The following is a 21,764-nucleotide window of genomic DNA, read 5'->3' as shown; positions in this document are numbered from 1 at the left end:
GACTGGAGAGCACCGCGGGCGGGGGCGGGGCTCGCGGGGCCGGGCCTGAGCGCGAGGCGCGGACTGAGAGAGGGGAGCTACGGGGGCTCGCGCCGGGGGCTTCGCGGGGCGCAGAGGCTTCGCGGGACCCCGCGGAGGGGTCCAGTAAGCGCCCGAGGCTGCGGCCGTCCCGACCCGCGGGACAGCATGCCGCGAGCCCGGAGGAGGCCGGCGGGGCCGGGTGAGCGCGCCGGGCCGCTCAGCGCGCACGGGGAGGCCGGAAGGCTGGTTCTGTGATCCGGGGCCCCGAGCCGCCCCCAGGCTTCTGTCCTGGGCCCTTCTCTGCCACTCGTCCGTCCGAGCGCTGACTGTCCGGGGAAGGCGGTGGGACGAGGGCCGGCGCGCGCGGCCCCCACTCCGAAGGGAGCCACACGCCGAAGGGAAAGGGTCGGGGGGCCGGGAGCTTTGTCTAGCGTCGAGAATGGGTAGGAAAGCGGGGCGTCTCTCGTATTCACAGGGTGAGTGGCATTCTCAACGGAAGGGCAGCAGCAGCAGAGCACTCAGAGGCAGAGGAAGTGCCTCCCGGAGACGGGCGAGGGTTTAGGGTTAGGGTTTCGGGTTGTTGATTATCAGTGCGCCCGGTGCTTACCGTGTCCCGCCCACTGTCCGGGGTGGGGGGGGGGGGGGCCACGGGCACAGCAGGAGGGTGCCGCGTGTTAGACGGCCGTCAGGATGGCTCACGTGGGAGCTTCCACCTAGTCCAGAGGCCGTGCAGGAGGGTCAGGTGGGTTCAGGCCAGCGTGGCAGGCTGGCGTAGAATCTGGCGCATACCCTCCAGGTGGATGGTGTGGACTGATTGCTTTAGGTTGAGCGTGACCACGGAGCACAGGTAAAAACTCAACAGTTCTTAATTACTAGGTACCCACTCTGCTTCAGGCACATTTCCTTCACTGAAGGGCAAAACAGTCTCATCCATGTCTGCCAACTCCTCAGTGGTGGTTTTATCCATCTTCTCTGAGCACCTTCAAGGAGTGGAAAGGAGGCAGGCTCAGAGCACAGTGAGCAAGGAAGGAGTCTGCGGTGACATAGAAGCTCATGTTCCTGAACACTGATGATGACGCCAGGCACCGCCTCAGCCCACTGTTTGTATTGTGCCTGTGCTCAGTCGCTTCAGACTCTATGACCCCAGGGACTGTAGCCCGCCAGGCTCCTCTGTCCATGGGATCCTCCAGGCAAGGATACTCGAGTGGGTTGCCATGCCCTCCTCCAGGGGATCTTCCCAACCCTGGGGACTGAATGCCATAGCTCTAAGTTTCCTATGTTGGCAGGTGGGTTCTTTATCACTAGCACTGCCTGGGAAGCTCTGACTCCAGAGCAGCTGTTTTTCCTGCGTCAGAACTTTCTCAGCAGGTAAGAAAGTTCTCTTCTTTTTGTTTCTCTTGCAGACATGAAGGGGCCAGAAGAAAAACGCACCAAAACTAAGAACCTAGGGGGGGCATCAGCCCAAGTGGAGAACTGCAGCCTCCAGAAGACTCCAGTCTTTGAAGACAGTGGGGAGGCTCTCAGCAGCTACTGGCTGATGAAGTCAGAGCCAGAAAGTCGACTGGAGAAAGGCGTGGATGTGAAGGTGAGTGCCGGGGTCCAGCCCCGGCTGATCCAGGGTATTCGAAGGAGAGACGGCGTAGGCAACCTATTCAAATGTTAATTAGAGATATAAAGAGTAATAGAATGAGGATAGCTCAGTAGGAAAATTCAGTGGAGAAAAGAAGCTGAGTAGCTTGGTTTACGCGGAAAATCAATATAACCCGTGACACCAGGTTAGCTCTGACCACGGAGGCCGCAGGCACCTTCTCGAATAGCGGAAGGTGCCCCACCTTAGACACCTTCTCGAGTGGGTCTTAGAAGCCCAGGCAAATAAATGGTCGCAGAGGATATCCGCGCTCCAGATGGACACTCAGCTGAAAATTGAGGGGAAGAATGACATGGGGAGACCAAGTGTTGGTGAGCAAGGCCCGTAGCTTTATTTTCAACAGGGGCTTTTATACCCTAAGTTACACATAGAGGATAATAGGGGATGCAAAGTCAGCAGTCTTTGATCCTTATCAAAACCAGGGTTTCTTTCCTGCAAATTTATCGTATACAAATGGTTTAGGTGATTTACATCATCTTCTGGCTAGAAGGCCTATTAACATTTTATGACTCTTTGACAAGGACTTATCAACAAAGACTTATTTTCTCTGAGAGTAATTACTTTAAGGTTTGGCGCCATCTTCCGAAGATAAAATTGCATTCCTATAGGGCGGATGTGTAATGGGTTTACAACAAAGGAAATAATTTATTACCTTAAGGGTCTAAAGTTACTAACACCAAGGCCACTACTTACTTTTTCTACATACCAACTGTATTAATTAATACACATTCAAGGATACAATTTAGGGGATGTGGAAACTTGGCAACAAGCATTGGCTCATCAATGAAATCTTCTACTAGTTTTATTCTGACAGTTTCTAACTCTCTGAGAGGCTCTAAGCTATTTGAATATCTTAGGCTTCCCGTGCCTCTCGAGGCTGGGAGACTGTAAAGAATCGTATGCATAGCTGTAGGTGTCAGAGTAAACTTGTCAGGCAAGTCAGAGAGCCATCTGAGGGGTTTGGATTTAAACGCTCCTAGTTGCCCAGGAACTTTATTAATTGGAGCTGTAAGTTAACTCTTGGTCAGAGAGGGCGAGATGGTGGTGGGGGACAGCCCCCAGTAAAGTCAGAGGTGAGAGCACAAAGCAATAAAGTAGGCAGACTCTGGTTTTTGGGGGTAGATGCTCGAGAATATCCGGGGGCACTCCCGAGGCTCGATCCCGCCTTTGCGTATGCCGAGCCCCCTTCCTCATGACCTTTGTCACGAGTGGAATGTCTCTCGTCGGCTCCCGGCAGGTGAGGTCCCGCGCCCGTCTCCATGGTGCACAGGGGACACCACGGGGCCCGTCAGCTACTTCTTGCCTCTGAGGAGCAGGGAGAAGGTGGTATGGAGTAGGGCCAGCAGGGTTTACTGCCATCTCTCTGCCCCCAGCTTCTCTCTCGCGGCCAGGCGGCCGTGGTCGCAGTGCTGGTGCCGCCGCTGCAGGGGCCACGCAGCGTGCGTGGGAGGGGCTTTGGGGGGAACGGATTCGTGTGGTCCTATGGCTGAGCCCCTTCACTGTCCACCTGAAACTCACCACGTTGTCAGTCAGCTATACGCCCGTGCAAGATAAAAAGTAACAACAAAAAAACTGGCCATAGGCACCTGTCTGTGCTCCAGTGAAACTGTCTGCGACTCAGGCATGGGCCAGATGCAGCCCGAAGGCTGGTCCACCAGCCCCAAGCCACGCCGCACTCGGCCTCAGGCTGCCTTTTTCTGGCCACCCACCGTGCCCTTAGGTATCTCCCTGCCAACAGCCGGTAACCAGGGGGTGAGTGTGACTCAGTTCTCACGACAGCCCAGAGACAACACAGTTGGAGATGCTATAGAAGGGATATATATTTTAATAATAGAGAAATAGAGATAACCGGATTAGCAGATTAATTACCCACTCCCCTAATCCTCTGGACTGTGAGGGATGACAGGGTGGACAGGGCTGCCATCTGCGTGCCTGGCACGTGTGGCTCTGTGGGGTACTATCCCCAGAGGCTCCTGGGCCCAGATGACAGGGTGCACAGGGCTGGAGTCTGCGTGTCTGGCACGCGCGGCCGTGGGGTACTATCCCCAGAGGCTCCTGGGCCCAGATGACAGGGTGCACAGGGCTGCCGTCTGCGTGCCTGGCACGTGCGGCCGTGGGGTACTATCCCCAGAGGCCTCTGGGCCCAGATGATAGGGTGCACAGGGCTGCCGTCTGCGTGCCTGGCACGTGTGGCCATGGGGTACTATCCCTAGAGGCCCCTGGGCCCAGATGACAGGGTGCACAGGGCTGCCGTCTGCCTGCCTGGCACGCATGGCCGTGGGGTACTATCCCCAGAGGCTCCTGGCCCCAGCTGCCAGCATCGCTCACACTGAACGGCGAGGAACGTGTCTGCTTCCACACGTCCCGACCTGCTGGCCCAGGAGAGTTCACCAAATGACCTTTTTTCTGGCCCAGTTCAGCATCGAGGATCTCCAGGCACAGCCCAGGCAGACGACGTGCTGGGATGGTGTTCGCAACTACCAGGTAGGCGGGCTGGCAGGACCGTGAGGCTCGGGGGGAAAAGCCTGCTTCTCTCTGACCTACTCAGGAGTGAAGCTGTCTCGGCCAAGGCTGCTTTTTCCCTGAACCCAAACCTGAAGATACACAATAAATACCTGAATTTCTCTGGCTGCCTGCAGTTTTGAAACTGCCTGTGTTCCAGCCAGTGTCCTGATACACATCTGGGCAAAAGGCAAGGACAGAACTGAAGCGGGGGGAGGTTGCAGAAAGGAGTCTCAGCTAACAAAGGCGGACTCGATTTCCACTGGCTGGTGCTTCCCGCCAGTGGGAGAACAGCGCTTGTTCCTTGTCTGCTGCAACAGGCCCGAAACTTCCTGAGGGCCATGAGGCTGGATGAGGAGGCCTTCTTCTACCACAGCAACTGCAGAGAGCCGGGCATCGCGGGCCTTGTGAAGGTCAGGCATCCAGGCTGAGGGCTGAGCCGGCTCCCTTAATGTGGGTCTGGGGACACAGCTTACGTGGGTCATCGACGCCCCCCCACCCTGGTCAGGAGTAGGTGGCAGGCCTACAGCAAGGCGGGCCTGCATCCCAGGCCCTGCGGGCACAGGCTTCTCATGGTCCTGCGCTCAGGCAGGCCGGCAGCCAGCGGACACACGACTGTGGGTGGGGAAACCGGTGCCAGCAGCGAGCTCTGCTTGGTTGGGAGCCCACCGTCAGGGTTGCCTCAGACTGCAGTATTCCCACACGTCTAAGCCCTCGCTGGCTCTGTGGCAGACAGACGGGGCGAGACCATGTAGGCCAAGAAATGGAAGCTGGACTCGGACTGAAGTCTGGCTGTCGAGCTGACTGGACAAATGACTAGAGACTCGGATCTGATTTCAGATTGTGAAGGAGGCTTACCCAGACCACACACAGTTTGAGAGAAACAATCCCCATTATGATTCATCCAGCAAGGAAGACAACCCCAAGTGGTCCATGGTAAAGTTACTCCTCTTTTTCCCAGCTCACAGATGGACAGAGGGCAGAGGCTCTGGGGTCTCTAGGGCAGGGCACAGAGCCCTGCTTGTCAGTGAGGCCACTCTGCCACGGGTGGAGGACGGGCGCGGGCACCCTGCCCGTGGGGCCTCCTACACTCAGCTGACACAGCTGGATGTGCTTTCTGTCCCGCACGCCGCTGTCCTGTAGGTGGACGTACAGTTTGTGCGGACGATGAAGCGTTTCATTCCCCTGGCCGAGCTCAGAGCCCATCACCAAGCACACAAAGCCTCTGGCGGCCCTTTGAAAAACATGGCTCTCTTCACTCACCAGAGACTGTCTGTCCAGCGCCTGACCCGAGGTAAGGATGGCCCTTGTCTTTGGACCACATGCCAGAACGACTGAGTTCTCTTGTACTCGCCGGGGAAGCCTAAGCACAGCGGTTAAGGGCTGTGTCCCCGCCCCCGTAACTCCCACGAGAGGCGCTCCCTGGGCTGCCCAGGGTGCCGTGTGCGGCAGCAGCCAGAGCCCGCCCCCCGTTCCTGAGGGAGCGGCTGCTGGCCTTGCGCCTGAGACGTGCCTGCCGGACTGCTCCGTTCAGAGTGGAGGCACCACAGACCATATCCCCCCAGGCTTCTCTGTCCATGGGACTGTCCAGGCAAGAACACAGGCAAGAACACTGGACTGGGCTGCCATGCCCTCCAGGAGATCTTCCCGACCCAGGGATCGAACCCGTGTGTCTTACGCCTCCTGCGCTGGCAGGGGGGTTTGTTACCATGACGCCACCTGGGAAGCCCATTCAGGAGCTGATACAGACCTAATTCTTCCTCTTCGTGCCCTTTTCGGCAGAGGAGTTTGATTTTATCCTGAGCCTGGAGGAAAAGGAACCGAGTTAATGGAGGCGTGGCTGCTGAAATGGACAAGATGTTGCCCCAAAGTCAAGCTACCACAAGACGAGAGGCAGTGTGGGGAGCACGCTGGTTGTGAGCAGTGGGGCCTGGTCCTTTCTAATAAACACCCATGCTTAAGTTGGAAGCGTTTATTTCAGTCAGCATCGTGGGTAGAACAGGTTTCACAGCCCCTTGGCCTGATGCAGGGCCCAGTCTGCTGACACGGCTGTCTCTACCCTTCTCTGCCTGCCCCTCAAGCTTCTGGTCCCACGGAGATTAAACTAGCAGTTTCAGGACAAGTTGCCAGGCTGGAATCAATCTGAAATTCCTTTCTCAGCCACGTGCTTGCCTGAAACTGGCATTAACAATATGGGCATCGCTGTTCACCAGGGGCCACAGGCGTGGGGAGGGCAGGTGTCGTTGGCCGGAGTGGCGCGTGCAGCAGGGCAATAAAGACACCACAGAGCCTGGTGGACCGTGGGCACGACCCTGGGCCTCCGAGCCCAGGGGCTTGCTTTAATCAGACATACAGCTGAAACAGAGCTTGGTTTAAAACACAGCCACTGTAAGACACGCATCAAGAAACCTGTGAATGCGCAGCGGTCCAACCGCAGGCCACGCTGCCTGTCCGGCCCCTCCGCTCTGCCGGGGTCCCGGCCGCCGCCTGTCACTTGTCTGGCGCAGAGGCAGACAACGGGCAGGCAGAGAACGGAAGCGGCTGTGCTCTGGCTCCCTCAGAGGACGGGCATCGGGTGCAGCTGGCTGGGGGCAGAGGGTGGGCGGGCGGTCCTCACGGTCACGGTGGAGGCTGCCCTGGGGGACCAGGGCTCGGCTCACGCTCTGGAAAAGCCAAGGGGCGCTGTTCCGCCCTCCGGAACCTTGGTCCACCCGAGGGACCACCTGCCCTTGCCTGGCTCTCCTGCCCCAGTGCCGGCGCTCTTCCCGCCGCCGCCACCCAAACGCCCCTCTCTCCAGTCTAGCTCTGACCCAAAAGCCCTGCCCAGTCCAAGGCCCACAGCTGCCCAGATTTCCGAGGAAAAGAGGGGTCCCTATAAAGACGACACAGAACAAACCTCCCAGAAGACAAAGAACCCAGACCCTCGGGTGCATGGTACCTGCTGACCCCAGGGTCTGCCTGGTCTTTTTAGAAGAGATGAGAGGCCAGGATGGACAGCCACACCCTTAACATGATAGGCCCAGGCGTGGTGGGGCCACGGAAGACCCCCTCTAGCGTGGCAAGCACCCACATACACAGAACACCCCTGGTCCCAAGCTGTGGGGGAAGGACAGCTTCCAGGCGTCAGACTAAGTGCTGGTCCCCGGGAATGAGACGGACAGCAGGGACCAAGCGCCTCGGCTCCTGGGCGCCCAAGGCCACCGCGCCGCAAACGACCACTGAGTTTTCCCTGTTGCCGACCATGTGCCACACGGACCCTGGTGTCTCTGTGCCCGGGGGCGGCGGCCAGAGGCGCCCCACACCCTGTCCAGTCCAGGACCATGCTTGGGAGTCGGAGGAGGACGATGGCGGCCTGTGGAGGCACCAAAGCACCACGTCCAGACTCCCGCGGCAGCTCCTGGCCTGAGCCCCCTCCGCGGGCCGCGCCCTCTGCAGCCCCACAGACAGCTCCCCAGGGATACCCCTCCTCCCCGCATCCCCCGTCAGGCACAGGGTCCCGGACACCCTGCCTCCCAACCCCAGCCCCTCAGGTTCTTCAGGAAAAAGGATTTACGTCAAAGACATGGTTTGTTTTCAGGCTGCGAGCGCGGGTTAGCAGCGGATCTCCCGCCCCAGCCACTTCCCCGCCCTGGGCCTACTGTCTGCTGCCGCCGTCGGACAGTGGGCCAGGGGTCCGTGCCTCCCCCAGGGGCGTCGTGCCCTCGAAGCGCTGGGAGGCGATGGCTGCCTGGTGCGACATGCTCTTCCGGACGATGTCGCCCTTCCGCCACAGCACCACTTCCTGCAGGGTGGCAGGAACGGCACGTGAGAAGGGCCTGGGGAGTCTTAGGGGGTGGGCGGCACATGGGGAGGGGCACATGAGGGGAGGCCTGGGGAGGGTACCAGGGACTCTTAGGCAAAGGCCTCCCTGGTCTCCCGCCAACGAGCAGCTGTCCATCCCCTGGGGCCTCGCGGCTCCTGCTGACCATGGGGCCGGGAGGGCGGAGCAGCCACAGGGGCTGGGCCTGAGGAGGCCGGCTCTTGTGTCAACTGGGACCCTGTCCCATCCGCCGCGGGGCTCGGGGTGAACCAGGCATCACAGACCCTTTCCCTGCTGCTTGGGGTGAACCAAGCAGCACAGACACCCACCAGCTCGCCCCCCGCCCCGCCCCCGGCCCCGCCCCCGCCCCCGCGGCCCCACCTGCTGCTTGAAGTAGCGCCGCTCCTCGTCATCAATGAGCACCAGGTTGAGGTAGTAGCGCACCGAGAACTTCTTGTTGATATCCCGCATGGTGGGCGTGAGCTCGTAGCCCGCCAGGAAGAGGCGGATGGGGATGGACTCTCCTGCAGGGCCGGGAGGGGTCAGAGGGGCAGGGCAGGCGCCCCGCCCGCCGCCCGCCGCCCACTGATGGGCTAGGCCCGCTCCGTCTCCTCCTGGCTGAGCCCGCCAGGACCGGGGTGGCAGAGTGCCAACCACAGGACGCCAGATGAGCAGCTCTGACTCTTACCAGTGTAAGAGTCCAATGGCTGGGCTATGAGAGCCAGCTGTCCCACCCTAGCTGGTGCACTGTCTTCCCCAGCGATTCCAGTGTCAGCTCCCCACCCCAACTGGCACGGGCCACCCTATGCCCCCCTCGACTGGCGGGCCCCAGCTCTCTCCACTGAACTCTGGTGGGTCTGCTGCTGTCCCTGGACTCTCCTGTTCTCGCGTGGAAAGTGAGGGAATCAGGCTATATGGCATCTCAGATCCCTTCTCCCTCTAACACGGTGCCTTCCTCAGCTAAGCGGAACAAACTCAGGACAGAGCTCCACTGAGCAAGCGCAAAGACACGGAGCAGCCCAAAGCCACGCACGGAACCCATGCATGCCACCCTGCATGGCTCACAGGCCCCACGGTGCCCCAGGGAGGGCAAGCCTGGTCCGGCTACGTGGCTGGGGATACGATGAAGCCAGTGGGCAGGATGGCCCAGTCCTGCCCCGAAGACCCTGCTCGGGAGGCCAAGGACCTGAGAAGCCACGACCCCCTCCTCCCGTGTGGTGTGGACTGGGGAGAGCTGCGTGAAGCCTGGCGGCACCGAGCATGTCCATGGGAAAATGTGCATCGTGGGCAGCTGCAGCGCCGATAAAGAACCGGAACAATCGCTCCTCCCAGGAACCACCAGGGTCCCACCAGCTCACGCTCCACTCATCCTAGAGGTCATGCCAGCACCGTGCACAGCAGCAGGGAGTGTCGGTCAGGGTGTCCACTTGGCCAGGCAGTCCAGAGCCTGACTTGTCAGCCTGGTGCGGGAACTAGCAGGAAGGACTATTTTGCTCCCCCAGCGGCAAGGATGGTGCAAGTGAAGGCAGCAGAGGCTCACGGCCACCGACCGCGACAGCGGCCCCGACGCCCCCAGCCTGGTGGGCTCACCTCTCACGGGCGCGCCATCCATGATCTCGTACTTGGCGATGGTGTCATTCTCATGGTACACGTTGGGGCCCGTGCCGGTTGTCTCCCGCTTGATGATGTCGATCTCCATGTGCTTGATCTTGATCCGCACCAGCAGGAAGTAGATCTTCCCCACGATGACGTCCTTCAGGTGGTACCTACAGAGAGGAAACCAAGCGGTGCGGCTGCAGACGGAATAGGCCTCCTGGATCCGGAGAGGGCGCCGCCCGCCCGGGGGTGGTGGGCCAGGAGAGTTGAGGCCACGCGGGCCCCTGTTGCCCCCAGGCTGCCCCGCGGAGCAAATGCCAACGCCCTGCACTGGAACCAGCATCACTCCCACCGCGGTCCCACGCACGCCGCAGCGAGTGGGTCCCTGTCAAGCCTGCCCGGCGCTGTCACCAGCACGCACTTTACAGGCTCTGGGGTGAGAGGCTGACCCACCGGGAGTGGGGACCAGGTCCCGGTCTTCCTCCGGCGCCTGGGAGCTAGGCCCTCCCTGGTCGGGGCTGGTCTGCACCCAGTGTGGCCACTGAGAGCAAACGTCCTGAGTGAAGCTCAGGAAGGGGATGGGAGCTGGGGGCGGGGGCTGAGGACGCAGGCCCTGACCACAGGGGAGGACAGACTGCTGACAGAGGCCCGTGCGGGCCTGGGCCTGGCCCCATCCAGCCCCGTCTGTGCCCCCTTCCCGGGGGGGATGGCGGGCACTGAAGTGTAGCCTCCGGGAGGGATGCTGGAGCGCACGCTCTCCCGGCTCTCACGGGTCTGCAACCCGGGCGCCCCTCCATGCTCAGTGGACTCTTACCCACAAGAGACACGAAGGAGCTATTCTGGGGGCCTGGGCTCTTCCTCCTTTATGGCACCTTTCCACTTACCTGACCCAAGCCCCTCATTTTCGGACAGGACACCCAGGTACAGGAACTGAAGTGCCGGTAAGCCCAGCCTGAGCCCTTGTGGACAGAACGGGACGCCGCGGGCTCCCCCTGTGGGCGGGACAGCGGGCGCGCGTTCTGGGCGCAGCCTGCTCTGCGGGCAGGGCCAGGTGTGCCCGTCCAGCCTCAGACAGGCCTGTCTCCTGCTCAGCTTGGTCTTCACTGCACTGCTGGCTGGAGGCTGCTTGCCTTTCTATGAGGTGGCTCCTCCTACACCAGGTGGCTGGGGTGCTGGTGGGCAGCACTGGGAAGGCCTTTGAGCCCGGACTGCAAGGAGAAGGCAAAGGGCCCCTCCCAGGGGCAGGGCCGCTCCCACAGGCGGGGCCCTTGGGGCTGGGGGGGCTCCAGGCCCGGAATGGGGGGGTGGGGGTGGGGGGGGCGGGGGCGGGGGGAGGGAGGGGGAAGTGCAGCTGTGGGTCACCAGTCCTAGGAGGCCCCGTGTCCCTAGTCCCTCAGGAGGGCTGCCCAGGCAGCCCCCCACCCCGAGCCTCTGGAGGCCAGCAGGTCTGAGGCGAGGCCGCCCCACCCAGAGACCCTCCTTAGCGAAGCGGGGGCTTTTTTAGTTCTGAGTCCAATATACATTTACTTTGCATATCTGATTTTCCAGCATTTTCAGGAATGTACCATATTAAAAAGAAAGATGCTTGTGGTCGTTTTGAGCGGTCAGCAAGTTCTGCAGTCTACAACACTGAGACATTCTGACGCTGTAATAGCAGGCGCGATCTACAAACGTCCTGGCCAGCTAAAATCGAGGCCTGCACGCCCTCCCCCTCGGGCACCAGCCGCCCGTCACTCACTTGGACTTGTTGTACTCAAACTCGATGTGCAGGCAGTCCTCGATGCCGACCTCCATCTTGATGGAAGAGTTCAGCTCGGGGTACGTGCTCAGCGTGTGCACCACGATGTCCATCTCCTTGACAACGTCGTTGAGGCGGCGGCTGATAGTGGCCCGGAGGAAGTACCTGTGGGAGGCAGGCGAGCAGCGAAGGGACCTGGGTTTACTCACCCACCGCCGCCCCCAAGAACCCCTGGCTGAGTCGACCTCTGCGGCTTTGATTCTACTGAGCAGTCGCCTCTGGGCACCCCCTCCCGGCAGAGACGAGACACACTCCTGCCATTATAGCTGCAGGGAGCTCAAAGGCCCTTCCCCAGCTGCTCCCAAAGCCCGGCCCGGGGACCAGGGGGGCTGTACCCCAACAGCAGCCTCAAGGCCACCTGCCAGGCACTGTGTGCCGCTTTTATTTCTGCAGCTCCTCCTGGCTCTTCAGACACAGGGACCATGTACTCTTAGGTCTGCATGCTATCTGACAGTACTCCATGAGTGAGCATGTTTCAAGTCCCCCACAGTTAAGTGACAGGAAGAGGTGATGGAGAAACCAGGTCAGCGAGTCCCCAGTGTTTATTACCAGACCTAGGACGCAGAGATGGAGTCGCAGGCGACTCACGGTCCACCCAACCCCCTGGGTCCACCCAACCCCCTGCCCGGGGAGACGACCAATCGACGGGAAACTAGAGCGCTTGTCGAGTGTCAGCCCGAAGCGGCAACCCGGTGCTGTGGGGAGAGGGGCCTTCAGGGAGAGCCGGCCTCACAAGTAGAACAGCAGAGGAGGAGAGGTCTGAATCTCTCACGCCCAGCGTGAGAGAGAGGAGACACGGCCGTGAAGGGCTGAGCCGCGCCGGGGCATGGGCCAGCCCTGCAGGGAGGACTCCCCGGCACTGCAGCCCTGGGACATGAGGGCAGGCTTTTAGTCGGTATGCATTTTAGGATGGCATTTTGGGACGCCGGGCGGCAGCCTCCCAGGAGACGGGCCGTCCTGGGTGGCTCTCAGCGCTCCCTGCAGGGAGGCCTCCCCGGCGCCCCAGCCCCGGGACATGAGGGCAGGCAGGCAGTCGGTCTGCATGGTGTCTCAGGACGCTGGGCGGCAGCCTCGCTGGAAATGGGCCGTCCTGGGCGGCTCTCGCGGCTCTCCGCCGGCACTCCCGCCTCCCGTCCCCCGCGCGGCCCCCACTAAGCCCAGGCCCCCAAGCCCCGCCCCTGTGGGCGAGGCCTCAGAGCACCTGTCAGAGGTGGAAGCCAGCAGCCCTTGGCCTCCTCTGCGCCCGCCCGCCTGCCCGAGGCCGGCGTCTCCTGCTCCAGCGTCTGGAGGCGCCCGGGACTCACCCTGCGCACGAAACTGACATGAAACTGCCCTGGAGGACGACACGGGAACCTGCACTTTTAAAAAAAAATAATTCCCACCCCTACCAGTGAATCTAACACAGGACCCTTGGTAGAGAACCACTGTCCTGACATCTCGATCCTGCAACTTCCCACTTTTCTCCACACATCCAGTCTCTCTCCCGCTATGCTTTCCTCCTGAGCTTCTAACCAGTCCCAAAGTTGTCAGAACCCAAAGCATGCCCCCAGAGACTGTTATCCAGGGTTCTGCTCGGGCCTGCAGCTTCCTCCCCAGCCCCTCGCTTCGCCTGGCCGTCTTCACCACCTTGCAGGAGCTGCCCGCCAAGGGAACACAGGCGCCTTTCACTGAGAACGAGGTTCTCCAGGCTCCGCCAGGCCATAACAGGGGTCAGGGTCTGCGTCCCCTTCAAGGCCCAGCACCACTCCACCATGCGGACACACATGGTGCCCAACCACTCAGCACGGACGCTGGGGTCATGTCCACCTTGTGGCTACCAGGAACGCTGCTGCAAACGTGAGAGCACTTGCATCTGAGTCCTGCTTTCACTGCTTTTGGATTTACACACAGAAGTGGAATTGATGAATCATTTGGTAGTTTTATTTTTAATATTTTGAGGAACTGCCATACTGTTTTCAACATCTTTCTGACATAGGAACATCTATGAGGAATCCACTGCAGAGCATCACATTAAATCACAATAAGACCCCGGCCCAGCTTAACTGACAACTAGACAGTGCTTGCTGGTGCTGCCTCCTCCGAGAGCAGTCACAGAGCGCTGGTGAATGGGGCACCTTTGGCGCTTGGACCTCCCTGCAAAGGCTGGAAAAGAAGAGCCTGCAGTCCGTCTTCTGACAGGAGAGGGGAGACCTCCCCAGGGCCCATGCGGTCCCCCACGCAGGCCCCAGGTAGGTGATGACCACGACCTGGAGCCAGAAGTCCGGGTGACATCACACAGCCCAGAGGCCCTGGGATCAGTGCCCTCCTTGGGTTTTCAAGACTGAAACAAGGAAAACAATCCCCTGTACTTAAAAGGTGTGTATTCCTGTTCTAAAGCTTCTCACACTGTGCTACGTTTTATCCTCTCCTGTCCCAAAAGATGCAGAGGATGGGTCTGGGATCAGAATCCAAATCTGGGACTGCCCTGGTGGTCCAGTGGTTAACAGTCTGCCTGCCACTGCAGGGGACATGGGTTCGATGCCTGGTCCAGGAAGAGTCCACAGGCCTCAGGGCAACTAATCCCGAGGGCCACAACAAGAGAAGTCACTGCAGTGGGAAGCCCCCGCTCGCCGCAGCTAGAGAAAGCCCACTGGCAAAACTGATGCCCTGGTGCAGTCAAACATAAATTTAAAAAAGAATCCAAATCTGTGACCCCTTCTCACGTGACAGAACGCAGGTCCACATTCCAGCGTGTGCAGAACCGAGGAGGAGGAGTCACGTCACTTACCGCAGCTTCACGTTCTGCCCGGTGTAGGACTCGTAGGGCTTCTCCACGTGCGTGAACTCGAAGTCAAAGGCCTGTGACTGCGTGACCTCTCCGGGCCGGGCCAGGTCCTTCACCAGGGACACGAACTCGTGGTGGTTGCCGCGGTCGTAGTAGAGCTCTGCGGGGAGAGCAGTGACCTCCCTACTGGAGCCTGGCCCACGGAGGGCGGCGGGGCCCGCTGCGGAAGTGCCCCTCCCAGCCGCGGAGCTGCACGTTGGTTAGCGACCCCCTCTTCCCGCCCCGCACGGCAGCCCTGCAGCCAAACACCCTGCGCTCTGTGGAGACCCTGTCCTGGGGCAGCACCCAGGGGACACAGCAGGGGGACTGCCATCGAAACACCGCATCTCTTTACACAGTTACAGCGATTCCTAAGTGTGGGAAGCGTGCTCGACTCCGTCACTCAGTCACACCATCCTCCCGGCAACCTGAGCGGCTGGGTGGGCCGTCACGCATTTAACAGACAAGGAAACTGAGGCGTGGTGGGGCGGGGCTGGGCCCAGTGCCCCAGGTTTCCTGCTGGGCCGTGTCTGCTCCTGGGCCCGGGGAGATCAGGGGTGAACAGGAGGCGGGAGGCAGGTGAGGACTTGGAGACGGATCCACGCGGCCCCGCTGACGGAGGGGCTATGAGGCCACCCCAGACTAGGCCACAGTCCCCAGACTCCTGTCAGCCCCAGGACCTCTGAGGCTGTGCTGAGGCACAGATGGCTGGCACTCCCCCCCCAATATCTCTGATTCTGAGGCCTGGGTGGGACTCAGGATGGACATCCCAACAGACTCCTGCTTGTCCCGAGACCGCCCTCCGAGAAGGCCTCCTGCACACCCACCCTCCTCTCAAGACAGTCCTGCTGGCTGTCTGTGCCCACGTCACACTGCTGTGGAAGTGGTGAACTGTGCTCCAGATGGCTGCTGGAGACAAGGCCCCGGACCCCAGCGCCCCCGGTCCCCAGCTGTGCAACGGGGACACTTATTACCAACCGACTCCACGTGGCCCCAGCGCAGTCAAGATCTGCCCCCCGCCCCACAGCGGCCTGAGCAGGACAGGACGGGAGCTCTGGGCCCTGGCCCTGACAGACTGGCCTCTGGCGGGAGGACGTGGAGGCAGCATGCTCTCACTGCATCTGCTGCTGGCTGCCTGGACAGGGGGGCCGGGACTACCCCCTTGCCAGGCCTGGCCCGCACCTCTCGGCTGCCTCTCTCAGGGACAGCCTGAGCATGAGGGGCTGGGCAGACCCCAGACAGCAAAGGCCTGAAGCCCCTGACGATCAAAGCCTTCTTGGAGTCGAGAAGCCAGATCTCCTGCCTCCCAGAGCCAACACGGCAACCAGGCCTGCCACAGGGGCGCTTGGGGGGAAAGCACAGCTTCCAGCGAGCTCTCGGGCTGGCCGCTGCCCTGGGCCCTGGCCCTGACAGACCGGCCCCGCGGAGCCTGTTCTCCCACGCGGCAGGGCAGTGCCCACGTCACGGGGAGCTGCAGTGAGGTCAGGCCCAGCCAGCACCACTACTTCCACACGGAGCGCCCTGGGACCACAGTTCAATGCTGACCTCCGTTACACATGGACCCACCTTAGGTCGCCAACAGCCCACCTGCTCCCCCAGGCCAGGTGGTGTCAGCAGCAGGCAGCGAGCCCGCCACACATGGGTCAACGCAGGCCATCAGGGCGTGGCTGTGGGGGCAGGGTGCCCTCTTGGGGGCGGGGGGGGGGGGAGGGTAGTACACACAGGGGCCAAGGGAGAGGGGCCACCAGCCAGCCTGGACAGGGCCTGTCCTCTACCGCGTGCTGGTCCTTGGCTACAGGAGCCTCTGCTGACCGGAACGGGTGGAGCCCTTAACTGGGAGCTGGGTGTCTCGGGTGCCAAGCTCTGAGCTCTGCCGTGGTTTCAGGGGACAGCAGCAGGTGGAGCAAAGCCCAGTGTCTGAGGACCATAAGTGGGAAATGCTGGGCTGATGGGTTCCGGCTCACCTGGGGGCTTAGATCCCGAGGCTAGCTCTCTACTTTGGAGTGCAATATTCCTTAAGAACATTAAAGATACCAAGGGAACATTTCATGTAAAGATGGGCTCAATAAAGGACAGAAATGGTATGGACCCAACAGAGTGAGAAGAGATTAAGAAGGTGGCAACAATACACAGAACTAAACAGAAAAGGCCTTCATGACCCAGACAACCACAGCAGTGAGACCGCTCACCTAGAGCCAGACATCCTCAAGTGTGAAGTCAAGTGGGCCTTTGGAAGCACTGCTACCAGAGAAGCTAGTGCAGGTGATGAAGTTCAGGCTGAACTACTTCAGATTCTAAATGCTGTTGATGATGCTGTTAAAGAGCTGCACTCAATACGTCCATAAATTTGGAACACTCAGCAGTGGCCACAGGACTGAAAAAGGTCTGTGTTCATGCCAATCCCAAAGAAGGGCAGTGCCAAAGAATGTTCAAACTACTGGACAACTGTGCTCATTTCCCATGCTGGTAAAGTTATGCTTAAAATCCTTCAAGCTAGGCTTTAGCAGTACTTGAATTGAAATCTCCCAGATATACAAGATATACAAGGTTTAGAAAAGGTAGAGGAACCAAAGATCAAACTGTCAACGTTCATTGGATCATAAAGAAAGCAAAAGAGTTCCAGAAAAACATCTACTTCTGCTTCACTGACTATGCTAAAGCCTCTGGACTGTGTGGATCACATAAACTGGAAAAATCTTTAAGAGATAGGAATACCAGACCACCTTACCTGCCTCCTAAGAAACCTGTATGCAGGTCAAGAAGCAACAGTAAGAACCAGACATGGAACAACAGACTGGTTCCAAATTGGGAAAGGAGTTACGTCAAGGCTGTATATTGTCACCCTGCTTATTTAACTTCTATGCAGAGTACATCATGCGAAATGCGAGGCTGGCTGAATCACAAGCTGGAATCAAGACTTCCAAGAGAAATATCAATACCCTCAGATATGCAAATGACGCCACCCTTATGGCAGAAAGTGAAGAACTAAAGAGCCTCTTGATGAAAGTGAAAGAGGAGAGTGAAAAAGCTGGCTTAAAGCTCAACTTTCAAAAAACTAAGATCATGGCATCCAGTCCCATCACTTCATGGCAAATAGACGAGGAAACAGTGGAAACAGTGACAGATTTTCTCTTCATGTGCTCCAAAATCACTACGGATGGTGACTGCAGCCATGAAAACAGAAAACATTTGCTCCTTGGAAGAAAAGTTATGACAGTCCTAGACAGCATATAAAAAAGCCAAGACATCATTTTGCTGACAAGATTCGTCTAGTCAAAGCTATGGTCTTCACAGTAGTCATGTAGAGATTTGACAGTTTGACCATAAAGAAAGCTGAGTGCCAAAGAACTGATGCTTTTGAATTGTGATGCTAGAGAAGACTCTTGAGAGTTCCTGGACTTCAAGGAGATCAAACTAATCCATCCTTAAGGAAATCAGTCCTGAATATTCATTGGAAGGACTGATGCTGAAACTCCAATTCTTTGGCCACCTGATGTGAACAGCCAACTCATTGGAAAAGACCCTGATGCTGGGAAAGGTAGAAGGCAAGAGGAGAAGGGGACGACAGAGAATGAGATGGTTGTATAGCCTCATCGACTCAATGGAAATGAATTTGGGCAACCTCCAGGAGGTGGTGAAGGACAGGGAAGCCTGGCATGCTGTAGTTTATGGGGTCGCAAAGAGTTGGACATGACTGAGCAACTGAGTCATAAAAATAAGAGCAAAAATATTTGACGGTCCCTCTTCAGTAAGGTTCTCTCTGTGCAGAGCAGAGTGGGGCTCACACTGGACCAGTCCTGGCAGGTGTCAGGGGGACAAGATGCCACAGAGCTTCTTGTGTGGTGACAGTGTGAACCCAGCCTCTTGGATGGAAAGTCACGGACTTCCCAACAAAGTGCATCTCAGCCCCACGAACCACAGGGGACACTTATTCACGCCTGTCTTTGCCCCCTCTTCTTCCAGAAGGTGCAGAGTATCTCGCAGCCATCTGATAGGCACAGTCGATAACGCACGCCTGAGTGAAGGGTTAGAGAGACATGTCTGGAGGCAGGGGCAGCTCAGGAAAGAGCTGGATGACTGTCCCCTTCAACCCACTTGGAGTCAAGGAGAAGTTTACAGAAGGGACTGAGAGCATCAGAACTGCCTTTTAGGAAGTTCGCTCTTACAGAAACTAAGCTGAAAGAAAAGGCAAACAGAGGCAGGAAGGCCAGTCAGGAGACTGCTCCACACAGAGGCGTCAGGGGCAGCGGCACCGAGGAGGGTGAGGGAGCACTGAGGCGAGCCGCCCCCAGAACCACTGGGGGCGCGGGGGGAAGCAGGAGCGCTCCGGGGCCTCCCCGGTTCCAGAGGCTGAGGCGACCCAGGGGGCATGCTGAGCAGGGGAGACGGGAGGAGCGGCAGCGCGGGGCTGGGGCAGGGAGAGAGAGGAGCGGCCTGGTTCGGATGTGTCCTTGGGCAACCCGCAGAGACCCCGCGGGTGTTCAGCAGGCAGTCAGAGACCCAGGCACGGAACTCTGGGGTGAGCTCAGGCGAGGAGAAGGGCTCGGGAGACGTGAGTCCAAGCAGACAGGGCAGTGGTGGGTGTGCAGACGGGGCTGCCGGAGCAGGCCGCGGCGCAAACAGGCCGGCCTGCTATGAGGACTGCGGTCTGAACAGGACCCATGCAATGGCCACCAGAAAGCCGTCCCTGCGAGAACTCGGGCAACGCCTCCTGCTGGGAGGAGACGCAGGGCATGTAGCAGGCGAGGATGGTCTGGCACGGAGATCCCGGGGGCAGTCAGCAAGGCAACCAGAGCTGACTCTTCAAAGACCCAGCCCCCGGATCCAGTCTAACAGGGGTTACGAGTGTCTGGTTGACAAGTGGCAGAGCCTGCACTTCACACACATCGACGATCCCTAGTCCTCACAAGACCCTCACAACGTCTGCCCGTTACAGAGCCTTATGTAACTGAAGTAACCCTCTGCTTCAGCCTTGGTCACACACCAGGCTGTCCTACTGAATGCACAGGCAGGATGTACACACTTCCAAACCAGACAGACAATGGTTTACAAGAAGAAAAATTCTGAGTGACACAAACGAGGAAGGTGGCTGGAGCACATCAGCCTTCTCATAGGCGGCCAGGGCAGGACCACCACCCGGCATGTCACCGGTACAGCAGACCTCAGAGCTGGAACGAAGCCCCGCCCGCTGCATGCAGTGTCAGGAAAGCAAGGAAGCAGAAACCACATGACCGGGGTGTGGGGACCTCACTCACCAGCCTTGCTCCAGTGCCTTGAGGCTGGGTCACAAAAGTCTCTCGGGTCCAGCACACACACCCCACACTGCACAAAGCCTGGGCCCTAGACCCCTCACTGTTCTCCCAAGGGGATTCGGTTGCTGTCCCTGCCTTACAGGTGAGAGCGCCGAGGCCTAAGGAGGGGACAGCTTCCCCAAGGCCACAGAGTAGACTCAGGGGCCCAGGAAGAGCCGTTGATGGAAGTAGAAGAGGCTCTGAGAAATCTGAGAAGGGATGCTGTCCTGGGATGCGAGCGGACAGGAAACCAGGCAGGGCAGCCGACTCCCTTTCAGTCGGGCTGGAGTGAGACCTTGCCAAGCGTCCCTCAACAGCCCATTCCACAACTGCTGGGGCAGGGGGTGCTCTGGTTACCTTTCACAGACGGGGAGGTGTCACCCTCGGGAATGATGGCACAGCTGCTGGCTAGACGTGCCCATCTGCACACCTCATGCAGAGCCACGGAATCCAGTGACAACCTTAAAGCTATGATGCGAAAACACGAAATCTAAGGAGGCCTGAACTTCATCACCTTACTCACGCCCAGCACAGAATGCTGTGGGTTCATCCTGTGTCCCCAGGAGCTCTTTGCTAGGAGTGATTTTAGCGTCCACGGATGTAAGACATTTCTGTGGTTCTGGCATCTGGCTGGTAGAGGCTGGAGAGGCTGTGAAATGTACCCCCGACAACAGAGAACGCGCAGGCCCCCCGTGTGGACAACACTGCTGCTGAGGAGCACTATCTATGCTGGAGGCATGTGAGCAAAGGGTCTGAAACCCACTCTTCAGCTTCAGGCCACGCTTACTCTGGATTTAAAATAACAAGGGATGGGTTCCTATAGGATTAGCTAGCCTTCGACCTGATTTCTGTTAACTTAAATAGCAGAAGCCAATACTTCAGGCTGGGCACTGAAGTGCTGAGCACACAGCCTTTCCCCAGGGCTCCTGTGTTTTCTGTCTCTGCAAAATAGAGAACAGATTCTGTGCTGGGATCTCAGGGAGTGACAGAGAGCCTCTGAGGAGCGTTCCCAGGAAACCCCCCACACAGGGCCAGAGTAGGCGGGGGCGGGGCACGATTCCTCTGCTCCTGTCTTTTCAGCCAGCTGTGGTATTTACTGTGACCCTACTCCTGAACTACTGACACAAACTATTTCAGAAACACCTGTGCGTTTTAATAAACAGGAGAGGCCAAAGAGAACTGGAGACAGCCCTGTGTTGACGGGCAGCTCCCAAATCTTCTGTATTGCTACTGTCTTTTATTGTCTAGCTGTAGCTGCTAACAATCGTGTTTGAAAACTGTTAGAGCCTTGGGAAATTCTGACCACTTAGATCTGGGGCTTGGGAGCACCCTTTCTTTAAGGAGAAGAGTGTCGCAGACTCTTCTAATCAAGAAGTCTTAGGAATGCAGCTTGTGTGGACACAGGGCTGATGCTGGAGCCCGCGGGGATGCTTTCTCAAACAGCTCCCAGCGAAGCTGCGGTAAGAGGCTGGTGGGTCACAGACACTAGAGAGAAGTGGGCGGGCCACGCGGGGCTCGGAGTGGTTGTCACGACCTGCAGGCTGGCCTAGCTGGCACGGAAGCCGAGGCAGGCCCGCGGAGCTCGGACCCAGGGCGGCGGGCAACAGATCACAGGGCCTGGGGCGGAGTGGGGGACAGACGGTCTGGAATTGCAGCCGTGAGTGCGGGGGTTAGGGGACAGGGGTTCGGGTCGCGCCAGGAGCTAGAGGAGGGGCAGGGGTCTGGAATTGCAGCAGAGGGTGCGGGGGCTAGGGGGCGGGGACAGGGGTTCGGGTCGCCCCGGGGGTCTGGAGAGGGAGGTCAGAGGCTGGGTCAGGGGTCAAGGGTCGAGGGCGGGAGAGGGGTGGGCCCGGGCGGGGCGGACCCCGCACTCACCGATCTGCCCAATGAACTCGACCTTGATGCCCTGGTGCTCCAGCCGCTTGTTGGGGTTCTTGAGCGCCAGGCTCACCTTCCCGGACACCGTCTCGCCGTCGTAGAAGAGGAAGTACTTGTCCTTCTTCCCATCCTCGGTCTTGTGCTCGGCCCGCCGCCTGCTATCCGCGTCGTTCAGCAGGATGTCCACATCCACGCTCTGCCCGAAGCCAAAGAAGCTCATGGCCCCGCCGAGCCGGCCGGGCCTGGGGAGGCCGGCGGGCTGGGCACGACGCCGACGCCCGCGTTTGGCGGGCCGGCGCGGTTCCGAGAGCAGGGCACAGCGGGCGCGCGAGGCACCCGCCGGCCGCGGCCTGCGGAGCCCACCTCAGAGGCAGCGGCCCGGCCCCGGAGCAGCGCGCAGCGCGTCCGCCGCTCAGCCGGACGCGCCG

General features: G+C 59.3%; 2 protein-coding genes across 4 annotated transcripts; one reads left to right on the top strand and one right to left on the bottom strand.

Annotated features, from left to right (window-relative positions):
* The first annotated feature begins 38 nt into the window (after positions 1 to 38).
* THYN1 (thymocyte nuclear protein 1) lies at positions 39 to 6,139 on the top strand. Of its 2 annotated transcripts, none has more exons than XM_055547272.1 (7): positions 39 to 220; positions 1,425 to 1,606; positions 4,085 to 4,153; positions 4,492 to 4,584; positions 5,012 to 5,107; positions 5,315 to 5,465; positions 5,954 to 6,139. In XM_055547272.1, the coding sequence occupies exons 1-7, from the start codon at positions 187 to 189 to the stop codon at positions 5,998 to 6,000; spliced, it is 672 nt and encodes a 223-aa protein (XP_055403247.1). In that variant the 5' UTR covers positions 39 to 186; the 3' UTR covers positions 6,001 to 6,139. The 2 variants fall into 2 exon arrangements, with proteins under 2 accessions (XP_055403247.1, XP_055403246.1); XM_055547271.1 differs by lacking the exon at positions 39 to 220 and adding an exon at positions 302 to 497.
* A 328-nt stretch (positions 6,140 to 6,467) lies between these two features.
* On the bottom strand, positions 6,468 to 21,764 carry VPS26B (VPS26 retromer complex component B). 2 transcript variants are annotated; one of them, XM_055547266.1, is made up of 8 exons: positions 21,334 to 21,764; positions 19,816 to 19,926; positions 14,132 to 14,288; positions 11,305 to 11,469; positions 9,561 to 9,736; positions 8,352 to 8,494; positions 7,810 to 7,952; positions 6,468 to 6,834 (listed from the first exon to the last, which is right to left on the bottom strand). In XM_055547266.1, the coding sequence occupies exons 1-8, from the start codon at positions 21,554 to 21,556 to the stop codon at positions 6,828 to 6,830; spliced, it is 1,125 nt and encodes a 374-aa protein (XP_055403241.1). In that variant the 5' UTR covers positions 21,557 to 21,764; the 3' UTR covers positions 6,468 to 6,827. The 2 variants fall into 2 exon arrangements, with proteins under 2 accessions (XP_055403241.1, XP_055403243.1); XM_055547268.1 differs by lacking the exon at positions 19,816 to 19,926 and having other exon boundaries at positions 21,334 to 21,757.

Source organism: Bubalus kerabau, chromosome 15 (genome assembly GCF_029407905.1).
Source record: "Bubalus kerabau isolate K-KA32 ecotype Philippines breed swamp buffalo chromosome 15, PCC_UOA_SB_1v2, whole genome shotgun sequence".
Taxonomy (NCBI): Eukaryota; Metazoa; Chordata; class Mammalia; order Artiodactyla; family Bovidae; genus Bubalus; species Bubalus kerabau.
This window is presented reverse-complemented; position numbering and strand designations above follow the sequence as displayed.